The sequence below is a fragment of the Medicago truncatula genome, chromosome 4, assembly GCF_003473485.1.
Source record: "Medicago truncatula cultivar Jemalong A17 chromosome 4, MtrunA17r5.0-ANR, whole genome shotgun sequence".
In the NCBI taxonomy this organism is placed as follows: Eukaryota; Viridiplantae; Streptophyta; class Magnoliopsida; order Fabales; family Fabaceae; genus Medicago; species Medicago truncatula.
Window position 1 is genome coordinate 5,958,468 of NC_053045.1, and position 22,442 is coordinate 5,980,909.

At 34.2% G+C, this 22,442-nt stretch overlaps 2 protein-coding genes across 2 annotated transcripts; one reads left to right on the top strand and one right to left on the bottom strand.

Annotated features, from left to right (window-relative positions):
- The first annotated feature begins 318 nt into the window (after positions 1-318).
- On the top strand, positions 319-1,326 carry LOC25491492 (SKP1-like protein 1A). The gene has a single exon (XM_013599432.3). It carries the CDS (start codon positions 435-437, stop codon positions 1,095-1,097), a length of 663 nt encoding a protein of 220 aa, XP_013454886.1. The 5' UTR covers positions 319-434; the 3' UTR covers positions 1,098-1,326.
- A 4,714-nt stretch (positions 1,327-6,040) lies between these two features.
- On the bottom strand, positions 6,041-9,308 carry LOC25491494 (uncharacterized protein At4g13200, chloroplastic). Its single transcript, XM_013599434.3, has 3 exons — positions 9,033-9,308; positions 7,618-7,778; positions 6,041-6,458 (listed from the first exon to the last, which is right to left on the bottom strand). Exons 1-3 carry the CDS (start codon positions 9,229-9,231, stop codon positions 6,234-6,236), a joined length of 585 nt encoding a protein of 194 aa, XP_013454888.1. The 5' UTR covers positions 9,232-9,308; the 3' UTR covers positions 6,041-6,233.
- Positions 9,309-22,442: the final 13,134 nt, after the last annotated feature.

The window sequence follows — 22,442 nt, forward strand, 5'->3', positions numbered from 1 at the left end:
AAAATTGAAATAAATAATGATAAGTTATAAATTATAAGCTACTTGAATCAGCTTATAAAAAAATGATATAAGCTAGTAAAAAATAAGTTATAAGCTTGTGAACAAATGATTGTTACAAAATTGATTTTTTTTTTTTTACCAAATTTACTCTAAAAGAAAAAAATCTCTATTTTTTTTTTAGGGAAGAACCTCCCATCTTTTTAAATTTCAATCCAAAAAACCAATCTTATAAAAAAAAACTTTTTAATTCAAAATCAAATCTAAAAATAAAACGTGCTCGACACGTTGGATACCCTATATAAACAGTTCTCACGCCAATTGTTTTACTCCTTTTCTCACTCTCGCTATTTTCTAACGTTCGGAAAAGAAACAAATCGAGGTTTAGGGTTTTCACTTTTCAAAATCCCAGAATCAAAACCCAATTCATTATCACCATGGCATCATCGTCAACATCGACAAAGAAGATTACTCAAAAGCAGAAGATGATCAAAATGGGTAAGCAACAACAATCAAAGAAGATCACCCTGGTAAGTTCCGATGGCGACACCTTCGAAATCGACGAGGCGGTAGCATTAGAATCACAAACAATCAAGTACATGATCGAGGACAATTGCGTGGACGACACTGGAATCCCTATCTCAAACGTAACCAGCGAGATTCTGGCTATGGTAATTGAGTATTGCAAGAAACATGTTGAAGCTGCTGCGTTTGCTGAAGAAGAAGAAAAGCCTTGGAAGACTGATGGTCTTGTGTATCGTAAAAAGGTTTCGAGCACTGATGAAAAGAAATCCGGTGAAGATGTTTCTAAGGCTGCTGCTGCTGTGAGTTCTGAAGAGAAAGTAGTGAGTAAGGAGGATGAGCTGGATAAGTGGGATGCTGAGTTTGTTAAGGTTGATAATACTACGTTGTTTGAACTCGTTCGGGCTGCGAATTATTTGGATATTAAGAGTTTGCTGGAGCTTACTTGCAAGACTGTAGGCGAGATTATGCATGGTAAGACATCGGAGCAGATTCGCCAGGCTTTTAAGATTGCGAATGATTTCTCTCCGGAGGAAGAGGAGGAGATTCGTAAGGAAAATCAATGGGCTTTAGAATGATTGTAGAATGAATTATGTCAATTTAGTCTCTATTGCAGAGAAATAGTTTAGAGATTAAATTTGTGTTTTATACGTTATTATAATTTAACATGGTACAATCACAGTTAAGGATTAGACATGTGGATTTATGTTATGCTTCGTTTTATTCATGAATGAACTGCGGTGTAGATTTATACATGCTTGGTGCATGAATAAATTGTTGCAAAATATTCTAACATTCTTTTTGTCACACTCTTTTATTTGAATTGTAGTTGTATAGACAATTTTATATACTACACTAAACAATATCAAAAGCTGTATCATTATTGTTGATTGAATGAAAACAATGACGAAGATGACTACAACAAGCCCTGTGAATAATTGTACCATAGAGATTCCAATATTTGGAGCGAAATCCAGAACTTCGTCCATTAAGACCTGGTGTTTGATGGACTATTGATTGGTTCAATGAAAATTATAGTTCTTTATCTCTGGTTCTTGATTTTATGTTGCGTTCACAACTGATTTTATGTTTCTCTGATGTGCATATTTGATGTTGTGTTGATTGTTTTGTGCATCGGTTCAATTGTAGTAAGGATATACGAAGTTTTCCTTATTCTGTTTGGAATAAATATTGAAAATTGAAACAGTTTGTGTATCTTTTCATTTGGTTGTATCATTATGCTCTTTCACAGTTTTGTGCATCTTTAGTTGTATCATTTCTGCTATTTCAGTTTGTGCATCTTTTCATGTGGATTTATGTTATGCTTCATTTTATTCACCAAAGAGCTACAATATGTAGATTTATTTATGCTTAGTACTTGTTTTTCTTTCGATTTATATCGATTGAGTCTGGTCATGATTGTAAGGATTTATCTATGCCTAGTACTTGTTTTCCCCTCTGTGATGTTAAGTAACACAGCTGTATGATAAGAACTAAGGTTGACTTGGTGGTTGGAATGGATATGTTAAGGAGTGAAGTAATAAAACGGTTGATGATTTTATCCCAACCTACAACAATAACACTAACAATTGTCATTTTAAAAAGAAAACATGTTTAAGAGAAATACGAACTTATGCGACAAATTGGTTCTCAAAGAAATAGATTCTTGTTTTCTGATTAATTCTTTTTCTCTGATTATTGATACGAACTTATGTGAGGGGTAACCTTGGCGCAACTGGTAAAGTTGTTGTCATGTGACTGTAAGGTCACGGGTTCAAGTCCTGGAAACAGCCTCTTGTGTAAAAACAGGGTAAGGCTGCGTACAATACACCAAATGGTGGGACCCCTTCCCGGACCCTGCGTATGCGGGAGCTTCAGTGCACTGGGTTGCCCTTTTTATTGATACGAACTTATGTGACAATTGTCATTTTGAAGTTTTCCTATTCTGTTTGGAATTAATATTGAAACAGTTTGTGTATCTTTTAATTTCCTTGTTCCGTTTTCATTGAAAAGTGTGGTATCAGTTTGTTCTTGTTCTGTTTTGGATTAAGGTTGTGGTATCAATTTTTCTTGCTGATTTTGAAGTTAGTGAAAAAGTTACTTATGAGGTCAAATCATCGAATTCTATATTAATCTTTTATGCTGATTGAATTTGTTCTTGTGAGGTATCAGTGTTGTTCTGTATCATTCTGTGTAGATAAACATACATAAGATAACTTTGAAATTTCATTTTATTTAGATATGAATTGCTATTGATATTGAGGTTATGACTACTGCTATTGTTAATGATTAAATATGACACTGGCAGTATGTTTAGCAGGTTATATGGGTTGCTCTTGATACTAGCATATCCAAAATTTATTCCCTTATTAGCTTAGATTTTTTTTTTTTGGATTTTTTTGTTGTTGCTGTAGTTGTTGTGGATTAATTGATTGGTTGTTCATGTTTTTGTTAATGGTTGTTGTTTTGACATTCTTTGCAACTAATTGAGGAAGTTTTTGTTTTAGGTGAGATTGATGTAGAAACTAGGGTAGTTGATAATGATACATCATATATCATAGTTATAAAACAACTTGCCTTTCAAAAATTTCAAGAAATTATTATCAGGAAATTAAACTTGCAAAGAGAGAACATTCTAAACTGATGGCTTGTAGGAAGTAAATTATAAGCAGTGTGGTCTGGTGTGGTGACGGTGTTGAACCGACCTTATGTGACCAAGATTCATCATAAACCAATCAATTTAGTTCTAATGGCTTATTCTTTCGTGAGTTAAGAATTGAGGAGCCAACTTGTATAATAGGTTCCTAGTACCCATTTTGGCCAATTATAATTGTACATGAGAGGATGAACAGGGTGGCTTGAAATCAGAAGTTACCATGAAGGGATATTGGCTGTCAGGATTAGCGACGAGCGTGTATACATAGCATGTTTATACTTGGCAAGTTTTGAGTAGGTGGTTTGTAATTAAAGATATAATTTCTTATAATATAGGCATAGTGTGTCTCTTTGATGCAACTGGAATGGTTACTGTCTAGAATTGATGTTGGTGCAGTCTCAAAGGAATTGCTGCTGCGTGTATAGTAAAAGTTGAACTAAGTTTTGCTGTCAAGCTTTCTGTGTAGATAGTTGGAAATTCCATAAAAAGTGGTGTGTTCATTTGCTGTTGAACTTCTCTGGTTTTTGAGGTTGTGGATGTCGATGAGTTTTTGGGTTTACTTGCTTGCTTTAATTATTTGAACTTTAAAGTTGTGCTATGTTAAGCTGTATTTTTTTGCATAACCTTAGCATGGCATTTTTATATTTTTTATTTATGATTAGTAAGGAGCAAGGCCTCTACTAAGAAGATTGATTAACTATATGAATAGTATCCGAACACATTACATCTTTCAAATGGAAGGTTAACAGAAAGCTAGGCCATAGAACATCTTCCAAACGGAAGCTTAACAGAAAGCTAGGCATACTGTCATTGATCTCAAAAAATCTACACCTAAAGATAAGTTATGTTTTGCTAAAGAATCTGCAGCATGGTTTGCACTTCTAGAAACATGCCTAAAGTAACAAACTACACGGCCTTGGCCATTTATTTAATTATTGTAACCAACACAGTACAATGAGGAGTGGGGCAGCATTCCTTGCTTACCAGATTAACTGCAGTGAGCGCATCCGACTTTCAGCTTGAATCAACCCCACACCTACCAATCTTTCCTGCAAAACCCCACCAGAATTATCCATTGTGTTTGCGAGCCAATCCTCCTGCTTCTGTAGACCCCTTAATTGCATAACAGCAGCATCACAATTAGTTTTAACCATCCCTTATCCAGAGAAGACCATTTCCGGCTTGGAATGAATGACACATTTGGAACTCCCACAACATGAACAAATCCTCCTCTTTAGCCCTCTCAAGATCTTCAGCAAGGTAATAAACTTGGAAAATGGTATTACTTTGATGAGTATGTAGTCAGGAACGAGTTCCTACGTAGGATCGAGTATGTAGTCAGGAACGAGTTCCTACATAGGATCGGTCGGCCGGTGAAAGAACGTAAACACGAGGAACGTAACACGGTTCGTAAGTAGGATCGATAGGCTGTCGATAGAATTGAGAGAAATATATAGGGAAAATAGAGGGAAAACAAAGGAACCAAGCATAAAACAGAGATATTAGAAGAAAAACAGAGGAACCAAGCAATAAAACAGAGAAAAACAGAGGAAACAGAGGAAAAACGGCAAAATACAGAGAAAACAGAGGAAACAGAGATAACATGGTTCGTAAGTAGGATCGAAGCACGGTCGAGGTGCTGTGGCACGTGAGATTGTGCGATCCTACGTGCTTGGACTCGTTCCTGACTACCTATTGACTTTGAAAAACAACTCACTTCTATTGCACCAAATTCTATCTCAAATAAAAGGGAACGCAATATTCCAATTTCAAGCACCGTTAAATTTCCCATCAGAAGTTAAATTGTACCTAAACCACTCTTTCAAAGTGGAACCTAGGAATAAAGGATCATTATCCACCTGTCTGCAATATTTCCAAACCTGCATCGCCTGTCCACAATCTCTGAACACGTGAAGGAACATCTCAGATCCCAGATAGCTGATCGGACACAAGTTGTATCGGTCATATTTCACCTTTTCTTGTTGACATTTGTCATCAAAATTCCACTACCAATCTTCCACACCCGTAACTTGATTATTTCGCAACCCTTCCAACTCCAAATTAGCGGAATGATTGAATTGGAGTTCATCTCGTCAATTGGTAACAGCAATCTATAAGCTAGACCATTTAAAAAAATTTCATCATCTGCGGCAATCCAAACGGCCGGGACCTTCTCATCGACACTACAAGGAAGAGTAATTGCTTGCATAAAGCCAATCACTGACCGAGGAAAATTAGATGTCTGCTTGACTACATTCCACTCCGCCATTTGGAACATAATCTTTAACAGAAACCACCTACTCAATCAAGTACAAACTGCTCATTGCTACCCCTTCCATCTTGGCCATATCAGGCCCCCAAGGATCTGTCTAGATATTCACTCTTGCCCCATTGCCTACCCCCCAAATGATATTTTCATTTACATTCGGCCACCCCTTGCAAACTCCTTGCCAAAAGTTAGAACCAGGTTTGTTACTTCTGATTCTAGGAATAATATCTGGATATTTAGATTTGATAGTTTTACGTTTTAATCCACAAATCATTACTTCTATGACAAATAGACCAACCTGCTTTTAACGAGCTCACATGTTACCTCCTTGTTTTTTAAAAAATAGTTTTTAGAAAAGCTAATCATAATAGCATTTCATTTTAGAGTGAAAATAGTTTTTTTTTTTTTTTTTTTTTGATAAAATGATATTTCTAAAAATCCTAAACAAACACTTTAAAAAAATTATTTTTGTTTAAAAAAAAAATCTAAAACAAATGCACCCGTACATAAATCCTTTTCTCAACAAATCACATAGGAAAGCCAAAAAAATAAAATCCATGGAAACTTTGTAATAGTGTGCATTTATCCTCAGTCACTTACTAATACCAATACCAATATATCAAAGGTTATTAAAAGCAAACAACCAAGTTATCCTCAATCACATTCCAATTTCAAGAAACGGGAAACAATTGTGATACGTTTTAACAAAACTTACATATACATGCCAAATGAAGGAGTAAACATAAAATACTAAAAAAATATATCGAAAGGTGAAGCATATTATATCACTTATGAACTTAATGTGGGATCCTCCCCTTCGTTGGGCTCAATGTATATTTCGGATACATCAGTAGACTGTACCGAAGTAACTGGATCGGTTGTTTCTGAAGTAGATGAATCCACGACAACTTCTGTATAAGCTGTAGACTTGGAAACCAGTCCCTGTGGTTGTGCCTCTGTAGCTTCACGCGCTGCTTTTTCCTTTGCTTTTTTGGCTCTATCCAACACTTCTTCCTGTATAAGAATTATAATTTCGAACATGTAAAAGATGAGCATCTAAATCTAATACAATCCCATAAGCGGAAGGATGTTTACGGTCCATTTTAAGTTATGTACTGGAGCACCGTTAGATTGATATACAGACACAAGATAACACTAATACATAGACACAAAAATGACACTTGGCGTACACTGAATATGCCTTGAATCTGAAGTGTCGATGGTACATTTGATAGCTATTTGATATGCATGAATCATTCAGTGCACCGGCATATACTTTTATGGCCCAATAATATTTCTTACAGAAAAAAGTTAACTCAGGAATTCAAACTGGATAGGCCAATGTACCATTTTGGAATATAGAACTGATTTTACACTATGAAAAAAAAAAACTTCATAACTACCGAAATTCAAAAAAAAAATTTCCAGATAATTTGACAACCCCCAATATCTGTAACATCATTTTCAAATTAAAACTATAAAACTAAACTTCTTCCTATACCAGCTATTATTAGCATAGACGATTGAACATTAAGGTCCAACACAAGTGCCCAACTATAAACCACAGTTTCAAATTACAATCTAATTTCGGTTACCACTTACCAGACCATCCAAAATAGGATTGTCAATTGTAGATCACAAAAAATAGCAGTTTGTTCAAATCCCCCCTAAACGCTATGATGCTCTAGCACCACTATAGCCTCTACTTGACGATAGTTTGTACTAAATAGCCTAGAGTTGTGTTAGTAATCATGGAATGCCAAGGATAAAGATCATAGTGATCAGCTAGAAAGAGAGCATAGGTGTATTCATGTGGGAGATACCCACAGTGACTCATAGGAGAGTAAACTAGATTTGATAAAAGATGAATGAGAGTACAATAGTTGAGACTTATTTATAGGGGTGAGTTAGTATAACTAACTCCTAACTACCTAACTAACTAACTAATCAACTAACTATGGTTTATTCACTACACTCTAATAAGTTGAACAATAGCGATTTGTTCAAATCTACAAGCAGGTCATAGTTTTCCAATGAATATTGTTAGCAAACAACAATATTGTTTACGTAGTCCTGAAGCAAACCCATATGAGATAACAGATTGAATGCAAATTTATTATAGTTTATACCATAAATCCAGCACAACACAATGCCAATTGAAATTGTTCCTTACCTGAAATTCCTGTACTTGTTTTTGTTGTTCAGCTTGCAGTCTTCCAACTGTACTCAAGAGCTCACCAAGTGTTGACTCAATGCGCTCATTCAGAGTTTCAGCAAGAGCTTTTCCCAAGAAAAATGCATCCAGAACATTTTTGCTGCTGCTATCACCATCACCTACATGATTCACATGCTTCAAAACACTACATAATCAAGTACCTAAAACAAAAATCTACGGATAGATAGTTTTTTAAAGGGATTAGTTTCATCCGTGTAAACCACGTATTTACGACTATGTAATTACAAGTTTGGCAAAATAGATCCTTAAGAATGCATTATCAGTCACCACTAAATTGTGGAAAATCCAATGGTTTAAAAACTGGACTGAACTGGCTGATTCAACTAGGGACCAGCCAGTCTGCCGATTGGTTTGGTCGTGCTTGTAACACAGTCTGGTTTAACCGATTGAATATTACACTACTGCTGCCTTGGTTATCAAAGAAATAAATTTAGTCAGCAATTTTAATCTTAATCAAAGGGACTTGCTTCTAGAAGCTGATCTGTCCAAGTCTGTTAGAACATTCTCCACCTTTGGTGGAAATGGTTGTAACTAAATTCGCTTTAATATAACTTTTTGAGCTAAATGAAACAGAATTCAATCACTATATTCTATCTCAATCATTATGAATACAGCGATTGTTCATCAACATCAAACTCTATTCCATCATTAAAGCTCCTGTAGTGAACTATGATCGTCAACAGTGCTCCCTAACAATCCAAATCAGTCTCACTGAATTGGCTGAACCACGGTTGAATGTTTCATTTTTATTGTTTTACTTTAATACTTTTTTCTTTTATATTTGTTGTCATCCGGTTCAACCACTAATCGAACTGATTGAACCATGACCAAAATGTCTCACCGACTATGAAGCACAAATACTCTTCGGATTAGGCGTATTCCGGTGTCGGATACGTATCGTGTCCGACATTGATACATATGATTACATTCCGACATCGACACACGTATGATTACATTGAATTATGTCATTTTCTCAAATTATTATCAGTGTCGACATGTCTGTGCTTTGTCCGTGTCTGTGCTTCATAGCTCACCGGTTTGATTTCCGGCGGAAAAAACCAAACTTGTAAAGCAAAATGAATATAAGCTTCCCTCAATTCAATTGTTCATCCTAAAACATATACTACCATTCAGCAAATGTAAAATAATATAATCAATCCCACCCACCACCCCAAATGAAATAAATGAAATTACAGAGAAAATAATACACATATGATAACAATTCAAGAACTATAAACAACATTAACGATACAAAAAAAAAAATTGATGTTAACAAGCTTCTTCATGCAATTGATGAACACATGAATTATTAACATCAAAAGCAACAAGAGAAAGGAAACAAAATAGTTTACCAGAGGGGGGTCCACCAGGGAAGAAGGTATTGTTACAACGAAGTCCAGTGGTCTGAAATCCCCTTTTGTTGCAGCTGGGAAGTTGAATGGATATGGGTTTGGAAGAAGAAGGAACGAGGATGTTGGAAAAGGTTTTGGAGAACCTAGGAGAAGCAAAGGTTGTTGGAGATGGTGAAGGGGAGAGAGTGGTGGTGTTCATTTTTCTCTTCGAAAACAGAGACAGACACACACACACTCGTGTTGTGTCTATGTGTTCTGTTGTTAATCCCACACTTACCAACACTTTCCACACAAGATGTAATAAAATAAAATAAATGTGTTTTTTTTTTTAAAAAAAGGAAATGTGCTTTTATTAATTAAATAATTTTTTTTTGTTTGGAGGAAAATTAAAAGAAAAATCTTGTTGGAGAGTCAAGGGTGAAGAAGAAACAACGAGGTCGATGCTCCAAGATCACAAGAAATGAGACACCACATCTCCATCTAAAATTTAAAATACTAGATATATGGATTACTCATCTTAAATATCAAATATTTTATTTATTTATAGACGATGTGAGACTTATTCACTTAGATTAAACCACTACACTTGAAACTCAACAAATCTAAGGTAGGGTGTGGGAGAAATGTTTTTAGTCCTTACATGTGAATTTCAATCCAATCAACCATCTTCGTGGGGTTTTATTTGGATGACTTTGAGTTTGATGACTTCATTGACTTAATTTCTATATCTCTTCTAACTAATCATTCTTTCTCACCAAAATATTTTATTCTAATAATTCGTCTATCAATTAAATACATTAAAGTCACCAAAATCATCAAAACTCAATGTCAACCAAATATTTTCCATCTTTATGTGGGTTTGGTTTTGGAGTGAAAATATTTTTCTTGAATAAATTTATTTAAAACTGAGTTGAAAAATAAAATTTGAATGTAAAAATCATGTTTGGTCCTAAATGCTACATATTTAGATTGTAAGTTTGGTTTGGAAGAGAAGTTGTGATGGGAGAAATAGGTAAGAGAAAGAGTGTGAGAAAAGAAAAGTATCTGATAAATAGAGGACATTTAAATACTTGTTTGATAGTACAAGAGAAAGAGATAAGAGAGAAGGATTGCTTGTTTTAAAAGTACTACAATGCCTTATGTTAAACAACATTTCCAAAGAATTTAATTTAATTATTTTATTTAAATTCATTTAATTAATTAAGCTACTTTTTTTGGGTTATCCTAGTATCGATATCAAATTTTCATCGCCGTTTAACGATGAACTTTGTGACACATAAGGTGAGCTCTCCCCTCCCAACATGATGCGTCAGGAATCGAACCCGTGGCCACATAGAGACTCAAGTTTCTTACCACTTGGATCAATCCATTGTTAGTTTGAACTACTTATTTTAATTAAATAGAATTTATATATTTTTTATAAAATAAACAACAAAATATATACAATATTTTTTGAAAATATGTAGGAGCTATATTTGCCAAATACTCCCTCCAGCTTTATTTATAAGAAAAAGTTTACATTTTAGATTCATTAAATTAATGATGTATTTAGTTCTCAATGTAGACCAGATACATCATTTATTGAATTAATCTAAAATGTTAATTTTCTCTTATAAATGAGACTGGTGTAGTAGCAAAGTACTAGTGTATAATCTAAAATGTTAATTTTCTCTTATAAATGAGACTGATGCATCTATCTTCAAGAAGGATTTTTCTTTTGAATTAATTGCTATTCTAAGTGTCAGACTATTTTTTTGTGTCACACTTATGTAGTCCTTTATCATTATTGATCAAGGTTATGTAATTGCTTTAAATTAAATTGAACTATATGTCATCTTTAATTTGATGATAACAACATAATCCCATTGTTTTTAAACTGCATCATGTTTTTATTTTGGTGGTACATTCATAGCAATAATTTGTTAATGCCATAACAAATATTTGTTTGCCCGTGCGTTGCACAGGTGGAAATACTAGTATGAATACGTATGGAAAGAAAAAGTGACAAATATAAAAAAAAAAAAAAAAAATCACCCTAAATTTGCTATGAAAAATCATTTTCAGGCGTTTTTTGTTTTACAGTCACTTTCACTTTTTGTTTTGTTTTGATAGTCACTTTCACTTTTGTTGTCGCCGGGAAGTTGAATGCATATGGGTTTGGAAGAAGAAGGAACGAGGATGTTGGAAAAGGTTTTGGACACCTAAGGAGAAGCAAAGGTTGTTGGAGATGGTGAAGGAGAGAGGGCGGTGTTCATTTTATGTTCCAAAATACACAGAGACATACACTCTTATTGTGTCTACGGGTTTTGTTATAAAAAATGATAAACAAACACACAAATGTGGACACAAATACAACACCAGGGTAGTTTCGACATTTCAACAATAAAATAAGGCCAATTTTGTCAAAACACAACCTCCTATTCTTTCTAATATTTGCAGGTTCTCTCTATCAACGTACCATCCACCTCTTCTCTCTTCCTTCACTGCCTTTTTCAATCTTCCTTCCGTTCCAAATTCGATTTTTATCGTCCGTACCGTATCCTCCTCCTCCTTCCGTTTCTCTCTCGTCTCCGACCACCTATTATCTCTACCCTCAATGTCCCTTCCAGATTGGCCACCCCCAATCCTTCCTTCGCCGCCCCATTATTCAGCGGTACTTTCTCCTCTCCTCGTTGGCATTTGCGATCACCTTCATCGGTCATCTTGTCTCCTTCTTCTATCACCAACGCCGTCAACAGAACCTTCATTTTCGATCATCTCTTCGACGGAGACAATGACGGTGATTAGAATGGATCTCAGAAGGAGAGGGATGATGGTGGTTCTATGGTCAGAGAAGAAGGCTAACGACATAATGACAGCGGTTGCAGTGACCGGAGAGGATTGCAGAGAGAGAGAGAGCAGTGGTTTTCAGTGGTGAGAGATGAGAGAGAAAGGATGCTGCAGATGGAAGGTGATAAGAGAGAGAGAAAGAGGAGAGGAAAAAAACATAAAATAAAATAATAAAAAGGAAAAATACGTATCTAATACAGTGATGTTTGCATTGTGTTTGATTTTTTGTGTTCACTTATCATTCCTCTTTTGTTATTAATCCCACACTTTCCACATAAGATGTACTACTCTCTCTCTCGCTGTTTTTTTTTTTACAACAAGATGTACTACTTTAGAATAGAATAAATGAAAGGATCCCTTAACAAATTAATTAAATTAAAGAAAAAGTATTGCCGTAAATAGAATTTTGGGTTAAATTAAATGCATTTTTTCCCGTGTACATGACCGAATTTTGGTTTATTTCATGTAATTTTTATTTTTAGAATTTCAACCTTGTAATTTAAAGATTATTCTATTTTAGACATTTGAGCAAATTTACAAAATTAAAGATACTTTTGCTCCTGTCATTTGAGAAAATTTCAGTTTACATCGCTTCTTTTGTACGGTCAAATGCCACGAACGTGTAAAACTAAAGAATCTTTAAATTATAAGGTTGAAATCTCAAAATAATTTTTTACAAAAGATAAAACAGAATTCGCTTAAATAGTAGAGCGTTAATCTGCATTCAACCCTAGAATTTTCATAGAAGCCACTTGTCAACTTTTATTAGTTGCTATCATGTTCTCTCAGTCTAAGTTATGACATGTGAGAATTGTTCTATCTTTGGTTTTGGAGTGGACAAATTTACTTTGAATAAATTGCTTTTCGTAAAATGTAAGTTTAGTTAAAAATGAATTTAATGTAAAGTAACGTATGTTTTGATGCATTTATTTAAAATGAGTTGAACAGTAAATTTGAATGTAAAAATTATATTTGGTGTCAAAAGCTACAAATTTTATTTTAGCTTAACTTAAGATCAATTTTAATCACCATTACCTAAACATATCAAAATTAATTCCATGCGTTCAGAATCATGTTTGCCTCTTATATGTGATGCTCACCAGATTTGCAGGGGTATGCTGTCAGAGTAGCCCCACAACATGTTTCTTAGTGATATAAATGAGAAGGGCCTTAATCCAGTTCGAAGCATTTGTTAAAAAACTATGTAGCGAATAACAAGTCTATTTTGTTAAGTTTAGACTAAAATTATAGTTGGTTTTTGCATCTTGCAACATGATCCAATCAAGACCAATAAGTAACCAATTTTCTTCCTTAAAAAAAAAAGTAACCGATTTTCTCCAAGCCAACTAAAACACCAAGAAAGAGGGGTTAGGGCTATTTTGAGCCTTATCTTTCTCAAAGTCTGATGAGCAAAATATCCAATTAAATGGATAAAATAACGTTCAAATTCAAAATCATATCCAAATAACTGAATATTTACACAAAAATTAACTGAATTATTTTAAAATGATGGGTCATCCGCTTTTACAAATACAAATTTTTCCTTGGATGTTGATAAGTGCGAGAAAGTAATAATTCAAATGAATATTCAAGACACTTTTGTTACTTGTTTTGCAAGTTATTGAGGAAAAAGCCTAGAGATAAGTGATTATAGCCCTCTTACGCTTTATCTATCCCACTTCACCCATTTGTGCAGGAATTGAACACAAAACACTAAGCAAAGAAGAAAAACAAAGAAGAAGTACAAAGGTGAACTCGCCATGGCGAGTAAAAAATGACCAAAGGCGAGCAAGAGTCGGAGAGCACAAGAAATCACTCGCACTCAACCCGCAAAGGCGAGCAGGAGGCGGGTGAACTCGCAATGGCAAGTGAAAGGCGAGTCCCAAAGGCGAGCAAGTTCTAGAGAGCACCAGTTTTCACACGCCCTCAACTCGCAAAGGCGAATGGAAGGCGAGCAACTCGCAATGGCAAATGCATTTACTCGCGAGGCGAGTTAGGGTGGCCAAAACTCCTCAAAAGTGACGTGGCACAAACCTACTGGTGAAGGAACCTTAACTCGCCAAGGCAAATGAAGTTACTCGCGAGGCGAGTTGATGCAGATCAGAAAAGTCTATAAAAGCCCACTTGATCCATTCATTTCAGACATCTTAAAATCTCATATTTTATTCTATATTTTAGAGAGAGAGAGAGAGAGAGAGAGAGAGAGAGAGAGAGAGAGAGAGAGAGAGAGAGAGAGAGAGAGAGAGAGAGAGAGAGAGAGAGAGAGAGAGAGAGAGAGAGAGAGAGAGAGAGAGAGAGAGAGAGAGAGAGAGAGAGGGTTTGTTCTTCATAGAGTGAGAGTGTTTAAAGGTGGATTCTTCCTCATTTGTTGAGAGATCACAAAGTTGTAAGGAATCCTTCTCTTTCAATTCATTCTTGCAAAGCTTCCATGACAATGAGTAGGTAAATCTCCTTTGTTGGGATTAGAGGTACTTGATCTTAGCTAAACATGTAATCTTTTGATCTATAAATATATGGTTCTAGCATTTGATTTGATATTGAGATTATTCTTGCACTTTATTGTTTATGTTTGATTTAATTGTGATCGAAAAATACTCTTGAATCTAGGTTTAAAATAATCATCTATCACAACATGAATTCTAGACATGGAATTGATGTTTTGATAATCACCTTTTGTATCCAAACTTAACGCTTTCTTAGCATTTAATAGATTGAGAAATCATCGATTAAATGATAAGACAGACTCTTGGATCATTCAATAGTTTGAGACATCGACGATTGAATGATACAATTGATCTCACAATATTATTTGGACACGAATGATATTGTCGAGGGATACGTGATTATATCAAAGAAAAGTTAGAATCCGTATATGATCATTAGGTTACATGTGATGCTTGATCAAGGAACTCTAATCCTAACAAGTTTCACGCCTTATTAATCTCAACTTTTATTCTTGCAAATTAGTTCACATAGTTTAAACAAACAAACAATCTCTTAACTTAAAATGATATTTGGTGTCGAACGGTCCGTGATATCGCACTAGTCCCTGAGGAGACGATATATAAATAGTTACTTTTGTTTGAAGGAAAAATACTACATCAGATGTCCATATCCATAACTATATTAAATAAACATAATTTGAATTGAATTGAATTAGAAACGGACATCATAAATCACATTTTCAAACAATTCTATAGAGGATCATCATTCAATCATGTTCTAGGAGTCTAGCCACTTCTGGTTGCTCTGGTCGCACCTACATGCATCTGAGTCGTCAGGATTCAAAATCTTTCCTTTTGAGTGAAAAACGAAATTTATATGCAATTTCCCACAAACACACATGGGGGTAAAGTTTGCCCACATGCCCTTCACATCGTCAATTATGATATTTTTGCTTTTAGTAGAGTAGCGCACACAAGACATTTGGCCTCATTAATAGCGCGCGTATGACCAAGAGTCCTTCTTGTTCCTTTCTTCAGTACACGGAGGGCATGTGGCCCTGATACAAATTTCATTTGTTATTTTTTCTTCCACTTTTTATGGCTTTTAACCTTTGATGTGTGCTTGAGACTTGAGACAAAATTTCTCCAAGTTGTCTAGACTTCTAATGTTCATGATGCTTGGTTTTCATGCTTTTGTAACTTCTTCTACTAGGATATTATGCTCGGATCAACCCACTAATCTATACCAAAAAGACTAAAAACACCTTATAGAGTAGTATGGTTAGGGAATTACAAGACACATGATGATTTAACAAAATACTACATACTTATTCACAAAACTATAAATAACTCACTCTAAATTCTATAGAAAATCATAGAATAAGCAATAAAAAACTCGATAAAATACCAATACATGATATGATGATGAGTCATCATCAGTGTCCATCTTTTCGCTATTATATTATAATAGATTTTTGTAACTTATGAAACCATTGCCTTTAATTTGTGCAATGCATTGAAAGCTTAACAAGAGAATGAAGATCAGAGGTTGTAGCAGGACAACTTAGAAGTTAAATGAGGTGACAAAAATAGAGTTATGTGGCATGCAAAAAGACAATGTGTCAGTGAATAATTTGATAGTCTGTTTTTTTATTCTATATTATATATAAACGAAATGTCCCTTTTAGATCTTTTGGGCTGATTTTTTTTTTCTTCCAAAAATACCCTTAATTTTTAATACAAATAACACATGTAACAAATAGATAAGAATAAATTCAATATTAAAAAAAAATATAACAAACACGATATGAATATATATATATATATATATATATATATATGATTTTTTCCTTTATCATTTAAAAAATGTAACAAACTAGATAAGTATATCTATACTTACTTTTTCGTTATCCCAATTATACCTTTAAATAATTTTTTATATAATAAAGATTGTTGTTGATGTCATTAAAAAAAGAATTTAGAATATATTTTTGTTATATTTTTGATGTTATTGAAATAGATAATCAAGGTTGGTTTGGGTTATTATAACTTGAAAGCAACAAATATTTATATTTTTAGTTTTAATCAAAATCAAAATTTCATAAAAAAAAACACAATTCATAATTTTTTAAACGTTAGTGCAATAAAAAAAAACGGAAAAAAATTATCGTTACAAATAAGTAAAACAACATATTCTAAAAGGTGTGTGCATTGTAACCAAAAAAAAAAAAAAGGTATGTGCATCTGACATTTGAATTTATGTTGTTTAATGAGTTAATTTGAATTTTTAACCTAACTGACTTTTTTGCATCTCTTTGGTTCACTGACTATATATGTTGTCAGGGGACTAACTTAGCCTTGTTGATTTTGAAAATACATCTATTCAGAGTTCAATAGGTGAATGCATATTCACCGAACATTAATTTAACTACTTGGAAACCACTTTTTATTGTTAAAGCGGTCTCATAGTTGTCGAACTAATTTTCTGTAAACATTCGTTTGCCTATTCATCTATGAATAGACGCACAGTGGAAATCAACGAGATTAAACATTTTTCAAAGAGACGCAAATAAGTTGGTAACAAGCAATTAAAATTTCATATTTACTCATTAAACAACATAAGGTTTAAACGTTAGAGCTACATAAGAAAGTTAGTATTAAAAACAATGTCAACAATAAGAACTATTGCAGGTTGTTAGTAGGGTTGATCTGATTCAAAAATATTTTAAGGCATAAAAAGTGTATTGTATTTGGTGTAATCGTCGAAGACGAAAGCAAGAATTTTGCTTTGGATCCGGCGAGTCATTATTCATTGTCTTTTTATAGGTCTATCTCCCCTCCAAATCCCCTTTTTGGAGAGGAGCTAAAATTAGCTTTTGGAGGGATTTTGATCCCACTTTATTCCCCTCTCTTTAATAATTTAAAGAAGCAATTCAAATTTTAAATAATCCCTTCCATCCACTCTATTCTATTCCCCATCAACCAAAAGGTAGCATATTCTGATTTTACCACTTGTCTCTTTGTCTCTTGAACATTTGGATTATTTAACAACATAACTTCATTGTTCCTAACTGATAAACAAAGACAACAAACAAAATATTAGCTCTTCAAGGAAATCCTTCAAGCAATATGGAATGGCATGAAAAACAAAATTTAATAGATTATTAAGTGTAATTTACTTGTCACCACTCCACAGTAATGAAAATATAAAGCGGACAACCAAATCAGCATAAAAGGCAGTAATATGAGACGAAGAAGTGAACATAAAGACATGGGATAAACAATAATGAAATGTTGATTTTGTTGATAAATAAGTAATGTAAGTTTTATGGATGAAGGAAGTATTGAAGGTATCATTCTTTGAAGATAGAATGTATAGAATGATGGATGTTTTTATACTTTTGTTAAATGGAGAGAAAATGATATTCGAACCTCCTTTTATTGCCAACAATTCTACTACTCCTTCAACATTGGATAACTCCATGTGCATTGTTGGTTGATTGAAGAAAAATGGTACATGCAAGCATAGTGCAAGGAGTGGTCCTTGTGTGGCCAAAAATTGCAAAATGGAAAAGCTAGTCAAAAGTAATATTGGATTGAATCAGAAAATAGTAAAGCGTGTTTCACCACGATTCTAAAAAAGAAAAAAAAAAAAACTTGAAATTTCAAAGTTATCTTAATTATTTCTGTTATCGATTTTTTAATTATTATAAAATTTTAATTTTTTACTAAAAATGGTAAATATCTATCTTTAGACCATTTTTTAGAGGTTCATATTACACACATGGTATATCTAGACAAAATGATACCCGATAATAACAAATTCAATTAAACAAAATTCAAATATCTTGCCTCACAAGTAACTCTTTCACAAGCTTCAAAATCAATGAGAAAAATTGATACAACATTAATGGAAAACTAAATAAGAACAAATTGATACCACAATTTAAAATGAAAATAGAACAAGAAAATGAAAAGATATTCAAACTCTTTCAACATTACACAAATTGTGAAAGAGCAGCATGAAAAAACCAAACGAAAAGATAGACAAACTCTTTCAATATAAAGATTTTTGATAGATTGGTAGGCATCATAGTAAAGAAGACTCAACCCCAACATCTATGAAAGGTTGCAGAGGACTCACACAATCATGTGCTAGAAAGTCGGACAACAAAACATTACCAAGTATTTTCAAAAAGGATAAACGCCAAAAACATATTTGACACCACACCACCTATGCATAATAAGCACCCCAACATCCTAATGCATAGCCAATACAACCAGAAGGTCCTTACAAGTTACATCACCAGAATTCCATCATGGTGTCTATTGTTGACACAGTTTGAATTAGCACCATTCAAAAAGCATCTAATTAAACTCATTTCGTGTGTTCTCTCTTTCTTTTCTCTCGTTAATGTTTTCTACTTTTGGTTTGTCATTATAACTTCCATACACTTTGTTTTGGTTGCTTGATTATTACCTTCTCCACACATCAAGTATTTTATTGGTGTGATTTTCATCGAATTCACAACACTTTGGTAGGAATGTAGTACACAATAAGCGCCATATATAAACACCAAATGCAAAATAAAATCAGCCCCTCAACCATCTCACTTTTCTCTGTAGCTAACTCAAGAACTAGATATTTTTCAACGGGATCATGAAGAGATGGATGTGGGGAAGCTGATTGCTTACAACATTAAGGATATGTTCTCCACCAAAAACACCACCCTTGGTCACACCTACGTAATTAACCTTCTTTGTGAGAAAGCGGGAGTTTTACATGAACCCTCAGATGTGTATTTTAAGTCTCAACAGCCAATTAATGATACAACCATGACATGGTAAGAGAAATCTCATGAGAAGTACATGAGCAAACTGAGGGAGGCAGGAGGGATTCCGAATGAACCAGAAGAGCAGTCTCAACCACAAGAGCAACCAACAGCTGAATATCCACTACTCCACCCTCTCTGATCGTTAATTACATGTTTGGAGCGGCAAATTGGATGCAAGAAGCATCATCTCAGTTGTACATTGAGCCACCACATTTCTCTCAGCAGTTTGCTGAAGCAGCGTTGCAGTCTTGCAGAATAGGCAGAAGCCTAGAGGGTCTTTTGAGAGGTTTGGTACAAAGAAGAGGGTAAGGGGTTATTTTCGGGAGCAGACAGATATAGCTGCCTAAAGGGAGCAATAGATTGAGGAGGAGGACTTTGACCATGGAAAGGAGGAGGAGTTTGACAATATCATGGTCGACCAGCATGACACTTCCGGGTTTGGCCCAAATTTTATGTGATTATGCACTTTTCTTATCACTAATGTAGTTGTTTTTATTTTCATGTAGTTGTTCTAAAAATAATGTGGCCACTTAGTGTTTTGTAACATCGTGATTCCCTTATCCATTGCACTGCATATGCACTTGTTTGTTATTAATGAGCTTGCTTTTTCTTGAAATTTATCAGTCTGATAACAACTATTTCACCAATTGTATTTCGAAAGTTGAGGCATGCATGAATATTCAACCCAAATCTTTAAATGGTCAAGTGAAGTGACGGAAGGGACTAACTTATTTCAACGTGAGTAACGTTTTGAACCAAGTTGAAATTGTTAAAACATAAGGGACAAACTTGAAACCTAAAATAAACATAAGAGATCAGACATGCAATTAAGCTTGTATATTGGAATGTGAGGGGGCATTAACAAGCCATTCAAGCAAAAAGAAATAAGAAACTTTTTGCACAAAAATAAATTTGAAATCTGTTTACTATTAGAAACAAAGAGTTAAAATAGAATAGTTCAAAAAAGCTTCTAGTTTGATGTTTATAGACTGGGCTGTCATTAATAATTAGGATGTTTCCCCAAATGGGAGAATGTGGGTTGCTTGGAACCCTAGAATGTGGGATATCAAAGCTGTATCTAGTTGTGAAGTGGTGAGCCTTCATTCTTGTGTTTGTTTCCATTTAGTTGTCGTGTATGTATGCTTTCAACACTCAGGAACAAAGAAAGGAGATCTGGCTCATTGAAGATACCTGCAACAAAATTTCTGGAAATTTTCTACTTGGAGGAGACTTCAATAATGTCTTGTTGGTCGATGGTAGGTTGAATGGGAATCCAGTTACACAACAAGAGATTCACGATTTTGCTGAGTGCCTTCTCCTAAATAACCTCTCAGAGGTAAGGACCATAGGAGAGTATTACACATGGTGCAATAACCAAGCAAGTGGTGATAGAATCTATTCTAAGATAGATAGGTTTATTGCTAGCACTACTTGGTTACATAACTTCAGTGCTACAGTGGGGGAAGTATATCCAAAAGGAGTTTATGATCATTTTCATATAAGTAAGGACTTGGTATGTCCTACTAACCCAAGAAATACTCCTTTCTGGTTTCTTAATGTTCTGACGGAGCATCAATTGTTTCCAACTTTGATCCAAGATAAATGGGGCCAAAACCTACATTCCAACTTGTTAATAAATATATGGCGCAAGTTGAAGGCTTTGAAAGAAGATTTGAAGGAGCTAAGCACAAAATATTTCCAAGACACTACCAAAAAAGTGGAAGATGCTAGGAATGCGCTAACTGTTGCCCAAAGCCATTTTAGTTCAGACCCATTGAACTCTGACCTCATTGAAGAAGAAAAGATGTGATTATCCTCACTTGAAAAGTGGAGTACAATTGAAGAAAAAATATGGCTTCCAAAATCCATAGCTAATTGGATACAACTAGGGACTCTAATACAAAATTCTTTCATGCATATGCAAAGGAGAGAAAATCTCAAAACTACATCAAATACCTTATCCCAGAAGAAGGAAATAGAATCCAGAGTCATCAACACATGAAAGAGGAGATTAATGTAGGGATTTTTCAAAATTTTAATGCTCTCTGCGGAAGAAATCTTATTGAAACGGATCTTGATTAAATCATTAATCACAAATCAAACACATACTTAAACAATTTAAGGATTCATGTGTTTACCTCTTGAAGAGCAGAACCTTTGTAGTAGAATTGTAAGAACAAGGTTTAGAGAGCGGCGGCTAGGGTTTCACAACTTTTGTGAATAAGGTTAAGCACTCACAAAAAATATGTAATGCTTCAGCACAAGGGTTCTATTTATAGAATCACTTGTGTGGTCAGCAAGCCAAGCACTTAAGTACACCGTACCTTACGATGCACCATATTTCACTTAAACACATTGTACTTACGGTGGACCGCGTTTCTCTATTTTTCGTAAATTAAATAATAAAGTCATTTTTAATTATTTAATTACTAATAAGTCATACTTATTATTTTATAAATAAGTCTCATTTATTATTTTATAAATAAGTCTTACTTATTTACTTCTCGCATCTATCTGTCCTTTGTGTGTGACCCTATAGGTTCTCGTAACGTTGACAATAATATTGAATCACATATTTAATATTATAAACAGTGAGCGGTACCTAGCAACACATCACTGCTACCCAAGTGACGAGAATGTCATGTGATCTGACGAAACCTTTTCTGTGATAATGTTTGTGTTTATAATTACCTTTTTGCCCTAATGTCTATATTGAACACAAGGCATAACATGTCACCCTTCTCAAGTTCAATATTGGGCCCGTAGAAATTTCTCATTTTATGTAGGAGGGGCAAATTCCATCTAGGTCAGTCATGTCCCTCAGCATGATTCGTGGAGTACCCATCAACCAACTTTATAGTCATCTTGTTACAGACAACGTTTGAATGGTGACAAAGCACTCGACCAACATCTAGGGTACATAGTGGTTTCAGGTCAAAGGGTGGAATACACCACTATCACTATGAGAATATCTTATGACACTTTTCATAACTTTTACTATGTAGTATTCTCATGGTGAGTCAATCCAGTATAAATATTACTCCTAATATTTATACCTACGTGAAGATATGATAACTCTTTATCTATGATCCGTGAGATGATCATCGGTCTATCCACATAATAGTCTCTATGATTTAATGTTATCTCTTTTCACAATAAAGCTTGACTACAAATATACTTTAAGAATAATGTCCTTTCATTTAATGGGTCTCACGATTAAATCACACTTAATGCTCCATTAAATAGACTAATTATTCTAGAGACTTTATTATTTTGAAACAAAACAAAATCAACAAAGAAAT